Source organism: Oncorhynchus keta, chromosome 20 (assembly GCF_023373465.1).
Source record: "Oncorhynchus keta strain PuntledgeMale-10-30-2019 chromosome 20, Oket_V2, whole genome shotgun sequence".
In the NCBI taxonomy this organism is placed as follows: domain Eukaryota; kingdom Metazoa; phylum Chordata; class Actinopteri; order Salmoniformes; family Salmonidae; genus Oncorhynchus; species Oncorhynchus keta.
The window spans coordinates 4,469,226-4,481,406 of NC_068440.1; the positions used below are offsets into that span (position 1 = coordinate 4,469,226).

Consider the following 12,181-nt stretch of genomic DNA (forward strand, 5'->3'; position numbering starts at 1 on the left):
CCATTATTATTATTATTATTAACATATTTTGTGGGTCTACAAACCATACCAGATTTAATGATGATTCAGATTCATGTTATTTGTCCTATAAGAAGATGGCGTAGCAGTGAAGACGTGTTTGTTTTGTCCTCTCGTGTACTTTTGTATTTTTCGTATTTTTTGTATATATATTTCAATTTGTTTTCAATCTCTTTTTGATTTTTATTTGATTATACCTTCCGGTAACTTGCCTCACCCAATGTGATACGGAATCGCTATTATTTTCAATTTTAGAACACATTCAAGAATCTCCAGAAGCTAACTAGCTAATTAGCTACAAGCTATTTAGTCATTGTTAGGCACTGCTAGCGGCTTTTACCTTCAGCACAGATACCAGCCCTGTTTTTAGCCTGGATAATACACGCTAGTTGAGGATGCCTGGTCATTCTTCAAAAGTAACTTCCTCACCATCTTAGATAAGCATGTTCCGTTCAAAAAAATGCAGAACTAAGAACAGATATAGCCCCTGGTTCACTCCAGACCTGACTGCCCTCGACCAGCACAAAAACATTCTGTGGCAGGCTGCAATAGCATTGAATAGTCCCCGTGATATGCAACTGTTCAGGGAAGTCAGGAACCAATACACGCAGTCAGTCAGGAAAGCAAAGGCCAGCTTTTTCAAGCAGAAATTTGCATCCTGTAGCTCTAACTCCAAAATGTTCTGGGACACTGTAAAGTCCATGGAGAACAAGAGCACCTCCTCCCAGCTGCCTACTGCACTGAGACCGATAAATCCATGATAATCGAAAACTTCAACAAGCATTCCTCCTGGCTACTCCAACCTCGGCCAACAGCTCCACGCCCCCCGCAGCTACTCGCCCAAGCCTCCCCAGCTTCTCCTTTACCCAAATCCAGATAGCAGATGTTCTGAAAGAGCTGCAAAACCTTGACCCGTACAAATCAGCTGGGCTTGACAATCTGGACCCTCTATTTCTGAAACTATCCGCCGCCATTGTCGCAACCCCTATTACCAGCCTGTTCAACCTATCTTTCATATTGTCTGAGATCCCCAAGAACTGGAAAGCTGCCGCGGTCATCCCCCTCTTCAAAGGGGGAGACACCCTGAACCCAAACTGTTACAGACCTATATCCATCCTTCCCTGCCTATCTAAGGTCTTCAAAGGCAAGTCAACAAACAGATCACTGACCATCTCAAATCCCACCGTACCTTCTCCGCTGTGCAATCTGGTTTCCGAGCCGGTCACGGGTGCACCTCAGCTACGCTCAAGGTACTAAACAATATCATAACCGCCATCGATAAAAGACAGTACTGTGCAGCCGTCTTCATCGACCTGGCCAAGGCTTTCGACTCTTTCAATCACCATATTCTTATCGGCAGACTCAGTAGCCTCGGTTTTTCTAATGACTGCCTTGCCTGGTTCACCAACTACTTTGCAGACAGAGTTCAGTGTGTCAAATCGGAGGGCATGTTGTCCGGTTCTCTGGCAGTCTCTATGGGGGTGCCACAGGGTTCAATTCTCGGGCCAACTCTTTTCTCTGTATATATCAATGATGATGCTCTTGTTGCCGGCGATTCCCTGATCCACCTCTACGCAGATGACACCATTCTGTATACTTCTGGCCCTTCCTTGGACACTGTGCTATCTAACCTCCAAACGAGCTTCAACGCCATACACCACTCCTTCCGTGGCCTCCAACTGTTCTTAAACGCTAGTAAAACCAAATGCATGCTTTTCAACCATTCGCTGCCTGCACCCGCACGCCCGACTAGCATCACCACCCTGGATGGTTCCGACCTAGAATATGTGGACATCTATAAGTATCTACAGTGCCTTGGGAAATATTCGGCCCCCTTGAACTTTGCGAATTATGGATATCTTTAAGAAATAGCTTTCTTCTTGCCACTCTTCCATAAAGGCCAGATTTGTGCAATATACGACTGATTGTTGTCCTATGGACAGGGTCTCCCACCTCAGCTGTAGATCTCTGCAGTTCATCCAGAGTGATCATGGGCCTCTTGGCTGCATCTCTGATCAGTCTTCTCCTTGTATGAGCTGAAAGTTTAGAGGGACGGCCAGGTCTTAGTAGATTTGCAGTGGTCTGATACTCCTTCGATTTCAATATTATCGCTTGCACAGTGCTCCTTGGGATGTTTAAAGCTTGGGAAATCTTTTTGTATCCAAATCCGGCTTTACACTTCTTCACAACAGTATCTCGGACCTGCTTGGTGTGTTCCTTGTTCTTCATGATGCTCTCTGCGCTTTTAACGGACCTCTGAGACTATCACAGTGCAGGTGCATTTATACGGAGACTTGATTACACACAGGTGGATTGCATTTATCATCATTAGTCATTTAGGTCAACATTGGATCATTCAGAGATCCTCACTGAACTTCTGGAGAGAGTTTGCTGCACAGAAAGTAAAGGGGCTGAATAATTTTGCACGCCCAATTTCTCAGTTTTTGATTTGTTAAAAAAGTTTGAAATATCCAATAAATGTCGTTCCACTTCATGATTGTGTCCCACTTGTTGTTGATTCTTCACGAAAAAAATACAGTTTTATATCTTTATGTTTGAAGCCTGAAATGTGGCAAAAGGTGGCAAAGTTCAAGGGGGCCGAATACTTTCGCGAGGCACTGTAGGTGTCTGGCTAGACTGTAAACTCTCCTTCCAGGCTCATATCAAACATCTCCAATCCAAAATCAAATCTAGAGTCAGCTTTCTATTCCTTCACTCACGCCGCCAAACTTACCCTAGTAAAACTGACTAACCTACCGATCCTCGACTTCGGCGATGTCATCTACAAATTGGCTTCCAATACTCTACTCAGCAAACTGGATGCAGTTTATCACAGTGCCATCCGCTTTGTTACTAAAGCACCTTATACCACCCACTACTGCGACCTGTATGCTCTCGTTGGCTGGCCCTCGCTACATATTCGTCGCCAGACCCACTTGCTCCAGGTCATCTACAAGTCCATGCTAGGTAAAGCTCCGCCTTATCTCAGTTCACTGGTCAAGATGGCAACACCCACCCGTAGCATGCGCTCCAGCAGGTGTATCTCACTGATCATTTACTTTTCTGCTCTTTTGCACACCAGTATCTCTACCTGCACATGACCATCTGATCATTTATCACTCCAGTGTTAATCTGCTAAAATTGTAACTTTTCGCCTACCTCCTCATGCCTTTTGCACACAATGTATATAGACTCCTTTTTTCCCTTTTTTTTCCTACTGTGTTATTGACTTGTTTATTGTTTACTCCATGTGTAACTCTGTGTTGCTGTCTGTTCACACTGCTATGCTTTATCTTGGCCAGGTCGCAGTTGTAAATGAGAACTTGTTCTCAACTAGCCTACCTGGTTAAATAAAGGTGAAATACATTTTTTTTTAATTAAAAAATATATGAGTTTGTGCTAGTCAATGTATGGGAGCCATGAGAAGAGATGCTTTTCTGAGGTTGTGTGTTCAGTGCTCTCATGCAGTGTCCTTTTAATCCTCACAGGAGTACAGAAATCGTGTGTTCCACGACTTCAGAAATGGACTCTGCAGAAATCTTGTCTGCACCGGTACGTGTCCACAGGGTTCTAAAGTGTAACCATTTTGGTTCGAATGTGCTTCTAAATATTGTATGTGCGACCTGGAATATTAATTTGGGAGCACCAGTGCGCCTCGAAAGAAAAGTCCACCAAATCATTTTTGTAAAGATTAGACTTTGCTCTACCTTTGTTTCTGAGTGCCCTAGAGAAAAAGCAATCACATATTCATTAGTTTCATGGTCGTACCCAGGCACATAACTTGCGGGTTATGTGCCCCTTCAATATTATACCTTGATGAGTTTGATTGATTGGAAATGATTTATAAACGTAAAGCGCAGGCAGCTACTGGCTTTCTATGGCTTTAAACCTACACCACACAGTGATATCTTATTTTATGATTGAACCCCACCTCAACTCCAATTATGCTTTTGGTCCGGTCCTCGGAGGCCGTGGTTTTTGAAGGAAAAAAAGTTGCGTAAGACTTGAAATGTGCAATATCTCCTCTTTTCTTAGCCCACATATTTGCGGGATTGTTAACTTGGAACAAATACAAGTGTGCAGTCAAATTTAACATGGTAAATTCTTTCAAGCGCAAATAATAATTATATTGAAAAGGATTCTTTTTCAATTGGAGAAAGTTTCTATTGCTAAGTGACAAGATGTGCATCTCGTGTGTGAGCGCTATTTCTCAAAACGAGTGATAATTGGTAACAGTCATATTCGGCTCAATTTTGAGTATTATAAATATTAAAATATCTGGTTTCTAGTAGGCTACAGAAATAGACATGGCTGAACCTCAGGCAGTAGGCTCAAGCAACCCTGTTTCTCTCCCCAGCCTGCCTCCCAGACAGCAGCAGCAACCTATTCTCTTTATTTAGTTTAGAAAACAAATTTGAAGGCCAAAATTGTGAGGGGAATGCACTAATCATGTTTATCATGTTTGATAATCATCCTTAGAATACTTCCAGAACCAGCTTCAATTTGAGAAAATCTGCAATACAATTTGGCCAAACCTAGTCTTCATTGATAGGGATGCGTGTGACATTGCACGGTAAACATGTTTATTTCTCCTTATTTTTCTTCTTTTTGGTTTCAATATGAAAAGTATGAAAAGCTAAAAATTAGTAAAAGTCGACATTTAAATATATACCATATTTTTGGGTCACAAATCAAATCACATTTTATTGGTCACATACACATATTTAGCAGATGTTATTGTGGGTGTAACTAAATGATTGTGTTCCTAGCTCCAACAGTACAGTAGTATCTAACTAAATGCTTGTGTTCCTAGCTCCAACAGTACAGTAGTATCTAACTAAATGCTTGTGTTCCTAGCTCCATCAGTACAGTAGTATCTAACTAAATGCTTGTGTTCCTAGCTCCATCAGTACAGTAGTATCTAACTAAATGCTTGTGTTCCTAGCTCCATCAGTACAGTAGTATCTAACTAAATGCTTGTGTTCCTAGCTCCATCAGTACAGTAGTATCTAACTAAATGCGTGTGTTCCTAGCTCCAACAGTACAGTAGTATCTAACTAAATGCTTGTGTTCCTAGTTCCAACAGTGCAGTAGTATCTAACTAAATGCTTGTGCTTCTAGCTCTGACAGTGCCGTAATATCTAACTAAATGCTTGTGTTCCTAGCTCCAACAGTGCAGTAGTATCTAACTAAATGCTTGTGTTCCTAGCTCCATCAGTACAGTAGTATCTAACTAAATGCTTGTGTTCCTAGTTCCAACAGTGCAGTAGTATCTAACTAAATGCTTGTGTTCCTAGTTCCAACAGTGCAGTAGTATCTAACTAAATGCTTGTGTTCCTAGCTCCATCAGTACAGTAGTATCTAACTAAATGCTTGTGTTCCTAGCTCCAACAGTGCAGTAGTATCTAACTAAATGCTTGTGTTCCTAGCTCCAATATTACAGTAGTATCTAACTAAATGCTTGTGTTCCTCGCTCCAACAGTACAATAGTATCTAACTAAATGCTTGTGTTCCTAGCTCCAACAGTGCAGTAGTATTTAACTTAAAGCTTGTGTTCCTAGCTCCAACAGTGCAGTAGTATCTAACTAAATGCTTGTGTTCCTAGCTCCAACAGTGCAGTAGTATCTAACTAAATGCTTGTGTTCCTAGCTCCAACAGTGCAGTAGTATTTAACTAAATGCTTGTGTTCCGAGCTCCAATATTACAGTAGTATCTAACTAAATGCTTGTGTGCCTAGCTCCATCAGTACAATAGTATCTAACTAAATGCTTGTGTTCCTAGCTCCAACAGTACAATAGTATCTAACTAAATGCTTGTGTTCCTAGCTCCAACAGTGCAGTAGTATCTAACTAAATGCTTGTTTTCCTAGCTCCAACAGTGCAGTAGTATTTAACTAAATGCTTGTGTTCCTAGCTCCAACAGTACAATAGTATCTAACTAAATGCTTGTGTTCCTAGCTCCAACACTGCAGTCGTATCTAACTAAATGCTTGTGTTCCTAGCTCCAACAGTACAGTAGTATCTAACTAATTGCTTGTGTTCCTAGCTCCAACAGTGCAGTAGTATTTAACTAAATGCTTGTGTTCCGAGCTCCAATATTACAGTAGTATCTAACTAAATGCTTGTGTGCCTAGCTCCATCAGTACAATAGTATCTAACTAAATGCTTGTGTTCCTAGCTCCAACAGTGCAGTAGTATTTAACTAAATGCTTGTGTTCCTAGCTCCAAACAGTGCAGTAGTATCTAACTAATTGCTTGTGTTCCTAGCTCCAAACAGTGCAGTAGTATCTACCAATTCACAACAGTATACACAAATCTAAAAGTAAAAGAATGGAATGAAGAAACACATGTATATTAGGACGACCAATGTCTGAGTGTCATTGACTAAAATAGAATACAGTATATACATATGAAATGAGTAAAGCAGGATGTAAACATTACTAAAGTCACTTGTGTTCCATTATTAAATGGCAGCAGTTCATTCAATGGGGGCGTTCAATGGATGCTCTGGTGCTCCTAAATGTTACGTTGTGCTCTTAAACTTTTATAAGTTGGGAGCACCAGTGCTACCAATGACACGTCTTTATGTAAAGCACTGCGTGTCCATATGAATTGTTTCTGTATATCCTGTCTGGTACTATCAGATTATACTTGGGTATGTAGTACAGTTGATTTTACTGTTTGAAACAGATCTGTTCACCAGAGGTATTGACATCCAAGCCGTCAACGTCGTCATCAACTTCGACTTCCCCAAGAACGCCGAGACATACCTGCATCGCATTGGAAGATCAGGTATAGAACGTTCTTGTGTTGTTTATGTGCTTCTTGTGGTATTATGTCAATGCTTTTTTTTATCAACTTTTAATATCTGAATGCTCTGTTTTGCATCCTGGCAACGTGTCCATTCCATCCCTCTGTGGTATTGTCTCTCTCAGGGAGGTTTGGTCACCTGGGCCTGGCCATCAACCTGATCACCTCTGAGGACCGCTTCAACCTGAAGTCCATCGAGGACCAGCTGGTCACCGACATCAAGCCCATCCCTGGCAGCATCGACAAGAACCTGTACGTGGCCGAGTTCCACACCGCCGGCCTAGACTGCGAGGTGGAGGAGGAGCTGAAGGAGACAGGCTGCCAACAGGAGGAGCCCTAGAACCCCTCAACTGGTGAGTCATTCACTCTGACATTCCTCCGAAGATGAGATGGAGCCAGTGCTTTATTGCTTATATGGGCATATTATACCTGTCAGTCGGACATGCCAGTGAGAATGACTAATATTTTAGGTCGACCCTAACTTAGATCTGAAAGGGTCGTCAGCAATTTGGTAAATTCCTTAGAAGGCAATATGGCTCATTACCATATTTCTTACATCTATCAAGTAATTGTGGATCTACACAAGGGGATACGGGATATATCAAATTGGGAACCCATCTTGTGATGTGCATGAAGTGTGAGACCCATCTTTTTAATCCTTGCCACCTTATCTTCCATCCAGGACAATAGGACATACCCAGCTTTTGCACAACATTCAGGTCTTGCACACAGGCTTCAGGCACCTCTTCAACTTCTCTTTTCTCAACCTTCAAAACCTGGCACATGGACGTTAAGGTCGAGTTGACTTTTTGCTGATTTGTATATTCTGTTCTTATTCCCCCTTGTTATTTCATGAAGAGCTGCCTGCATTTTTAACATTTAAAATGGTTTAACCATGTTGTTTTGCACCAAAGGTAGCTTGCCCAATGCACACTGAATGGGATCAATCAATCCTTTTTTGGCTTAAAAGACATGTAGGCTAATGTTTTTTGGATTGTATCCTGGTATTGCAAGGTAACATATCAGCTGAAAAACGTCAGAGATAGGTGAGGAACATTGTCTTTAAAAAAGTAAGAACCATGCAAAATATTGATCAAGTTGTACTGTTTCCAGCTGAATATGTCGTCCACTTTTATGGCCAGCTTTGGAGGAGGACAGGTTTGTGTCATCAATGACATGAGGCCTATTGTTAACCGTAGCAACGACCACTAAGGGTAAAGAAAGCATCAGAATGTTGGAAAGCTCATTCACTTACATGCATTTTTAGATTGGAATTAAGATACTATATTTGTAGGTTTTAAACTTATTAATAAATTCACAAATGGTTGGATAATAAATCCTTTGCTTACAGCACTACTAATATACAACTTCGACTTGAATAACTTATCTTCTGTACTACATACACTGAGCGTACAAACCATTGGCAACACCATCCTAATATTGCGTTGCGCCCCATTTTGCCCTCAGAACAGCCTCAATTTGTCGGGTTTCGAAAGCGTTACACAGGTATTCTGGCCCATGTTGACTCCAATGCTTCCTACAGTTGTGTCAAGTTGGCTGGTAGGTCCTTTGGGTGCTGGACCATCCTTGATACACACGGGAAACTGTTGAGTGAGACAAACCCGGCAGCATTGCAGTTCTTCACACACTCAAACCGGCGCGCCTGGCACCTACTACCATACCCCGTTCAAAGGCAAGTAAATATATTGTCTTGTTCATTCGCCCTCTGAATGGCACACATACACAATTCATGCATCAATTGTCTCAAAGCTTAAAAATCCTTCTTTAACCCGTCTCCTCCCCTTCATCTACACTGATTGAAGGTGACATCCAATAAGGGATTATACAGTAGCTCTCACCTGGATTTACCTGGTCAGTCTGTCATGGAAAGAGCAGGTGTTCCTAATGTTTTGTACACTCAGTGTATATAGTTAGCTGGGTTATCAAAATAATGCCTGTATTGGAAAATAGCTACATAGATGAATGGCTTTAGGTTGCTTAAAAGTGGTCATGTTCAAAACGAGCAGCTTGAGTCATGTACACTTTCAGAGGTGCAGTCAGTCCCGTCCGTAAAATAAATGTTTACGGTAGGTTATTCAAACCTGATTTGTTACCGATGACAACTAGCTGGCTCAGGTCTTAGAATTGCACACAAAGTAATGTTTTTTTTTTTTTCACAATATTTCTGCTGATTAAAAGTAACACTGCTTGTGCCTTGCCTCAGGCTACTGTAGCTAGAGTTACCTCGGTATACATGACATGCATGTCACGAGACAAAATACATTTTTTGTTTATCTCAAATTACGGAGATGCAAATGCCTGTGGTAGTGTTCCCACTCACACTAGATAGAAAACCACCAAACGTATATTTTTACAGTGGTACACCACACCTTCATTCATGCAGTTGTATTGAATTACTAGTATTTCACTGGCTTTGATACGTAGCTTGAAATTAGTGGTCAACGTTTGTTTTGTTTTTTATTCAACATAGAGGCCCACACATCAGACATCAACTCAGTTATAGATATAATTCATTATTATATGAAAATAAAAACACTTTTAGCCATTTAACACTAAAATGAATGCATTTCAACAAGAGATTCCTTTTTCTTTACCCTTTGTGGGCGGGACCAAAGCGGTTGCCAGGGACACAAGGCCCAAACGCGTTCACACGTTTAAACCGGTCTTCCTCCATTGTAGAGGAGACAAGATGGACTCTTTTATATTGGCTCATTCACACTAGCCATCTTGCCCGCTTACATTCACATGCCTTTTGTCACTCAAGTGCCTTAATTACTCTCCCACGTGCTCTCTTATCAGTTCATCCATCTGTCTTTCTCTCACACAACAGACGGAATACAAACACAATTAAGCTGAATTGTAACATTGGTTGATTCAGATATATGCAAGTAGAATGTTCGTTGTGCACTGTCCTTCTAGGGAAACTTGTTCATGTTCTAGATGCTCTATAATCAAGGCTCAAACTCTGACTGACATCATCTAGAATGCCAAAGTACATTTAATGTAAACTTTGCAATAAAAAAGGGCAGCTTTTACTTAGACGCAACGTGACTGTCACTATGAATAATCAATCATGTGAATAAGTTATAAATATGATATAAGACTACTTAAAGAAGATAAGACTGGGCCCATTGTAAAAACTGTGGATGGTAACCTACAATCAAGCTAATATAGCACCGGACAAAAATATATATAAACGATCTCAGACCAGTATAGGAGCAGTTCATGAAAACACAGTAGCATCCAATTACTGAGCTTGTGCAGCATTTTACTAGTAAAACTATTTTCTGAGCTTTCATACTTATGTTGCGGTGGTGATGTGATTATGGGTCAAAATATCACCCTATTCCCTATAAAGTGCACTACTTTTGACCAGGACCCATAAAGTAGTGCACTACTTTTGACCAGGACCTGTAAAGTAGTGCACTACTTTTGATCAGGGCCCCATAAAGTAGTGCACTACTTTTGACCAGGACCCATAAAGTAGTGCACTACTTTTGACCAGGCCCCATAAAGTAGTGCACTACTTTTAACCAGGACCCATAAAGTAGTGCACTATATAGGAAATAGGCCCATATGTCTGCAGCTATGGAAAGAACAGGTAGAATTTACAATCTATTCAGTCATATGCATCCAATTTCTGAAAGACGCACAAGGTGTTGTTGGAGATTACGATCAGCATGGGATCTTGTTTTTTTAACCACTGTCTCTTTCACATATGAGCCCTGCATGAACACCTCAATAAACAACAATTACACTATAAATATCTATATACACATTTATTACACATTACATGAAAAACAAACACAAGGAAACAAAACACATTATTCAGTAAAAAAAGCCCTCTAACATTGGCCTGAATTGAGGCAATCTTGACGTTTTCTTTGTACAAAACAACATGGTTCAGCATATTTTTAAGACCTGCTTTTTCTTCCTCAATGTGAGGGTCATATAATATGTTTTTTAGAGGCAGACATTTAATGTTGGTACAGTTTTGTGAGTATGTCCTTCGGTTTAGGGTCTAATTTGAATCAATCTAAATGACTGAAATGTAAAAATGTCATCTCCAAAGTGTTGTGAATGTATTAATTGCCAATATGTACTGTGCAGCCAAATGGTACATGCAGCCCATTGGCACAAAATATAGTATATTTAGACTGAAAACTAGGTAACAAGAAACCAAGCTTTTATTTTAGAAACCTCAGAGCTCTTGGGTGATGTTCCTCAGCCTGGCTCCAAGAAAGAAGGGCGGGTATTTTGATATGATACATACAGAGCAGAGAACTTGGCAGAACTCTCATTTGTTATCTCTGCTATTCATTAGGTTGGGAACACCCTGAGGTTTTTTTTTGGGAGGGGGGTCGTACAGTTTTGTTATGATTGTGAAAAGCTGAGGGACTATTCTTGTGTGTGGGGTGGGTTGGCTCACATCAGAATTATATTTGAAAGTGAATTGTAGCATCTTCAAACTGGCAGCTGTAATCTTTTTTTTGGTCCTGCTACAAATGTTTAGCTGATGATGAAAGCAGAGGAAAATATGTGATGTTTTTTTTTTGCTTCTCTTTGAAATTATTTTTGACAACGCTTGCTAATCAGCGAGGGGGGCAGAGCAGGGTTTTATGGCACTGGGTTTGTGTGGGTTTGCGAGTCATCTTGAATCTTCATATTGGACCAACCAATATGGTTCGCAACAGATCTGAAACTCAACACATTTGTCATTTTTTTCCCAAAGTACAAAAAAGTATTATATTTTGACCATTAGTTTGCTTATTTTAAGTACTGGAGAGAATGCTATCCGAGCAGTCACTCTGGTTATCCAGGTCAATCTTTTTACGAGGTGGTTGGTATCATTTTGAGGAAATTGGTTTGTAAATAATTTGTTGTTTACACAATTTGTTTACAATAACAAACAAAAAATATGAATTTGCTTCATGGCGGAGGTAGTTTTGAATATTAGATTTTTTTTTATTTTGTTTGATTTTAAATACTGACTTTCAGGATTTATATTGAACCGAAACCAAAAAAGTGTAATGTCACGTCATGGCATTTTGTGTGCTTTGCATGAGTGACTGTCAGTAAGTGTGTGTGTGTGTGTGTGTGTGTGTGTGTGTGTGTGTGTGTGTGTGTGTGTGTGTGTGTGTGTGTGTGTGTGTGTGTGTGTGTGTGTGTGTGTGTGTGTGTGTGTGTGTGTGTGTGTGCGTGCGTGTGCGTGTGTGTGTGTGTGTGTGTGCGTGCGTGTGCGTGTGTGCACGTGCGTCATAGAGAGAAACTTGGTGTGTGAGAAACAGGGTTGGTTGGTGTGTTTTAAGAGTAAGTTAGTGTCCCGTCTCATT

The 12,181-nt window shown here is 40.7% G+C and overlaps 1 protein-coding gene across 2 annotated transcripts in view; it reads left to right on the forward strand.

Moving 5' to 3' along the window:
- LOC118399184 (probable ATP-dependent RNA helicase ddx6) overlaps window positions 1-11,196 on the forward strand; it is a 69,590-nt gene extending 58,394 nt beyond the window's left edge. For both annotated transcript variants that reach the window (XM_035795051.2, XM_035795049.2), the window contains 4 exons: window positions 3,507-3,570; window positions 6,708-6,809; window positions 6,953-7,180; window positions 7,510-11,196. In XM_035795051.2, the coding sequence (XP_035650944.1) occupies window positions 3,507-3,570; window positions 6,708-6,809; window positions 6,953-7,167 (381 nt within the window). In that variant the 3' untranslated portion in view covers window positions 7,168-7,180; window positions 7,510-11,196. The remainder of the gene's footprint in view (window positions 1-3,506; window positions 3,571-6,707; window positions 6,810-6,952; window positions 7,181-7,509) is intronic.
- The last annotated feature ends 985 nt before the right edge of the window (window positions 11,197-12,181 follow it).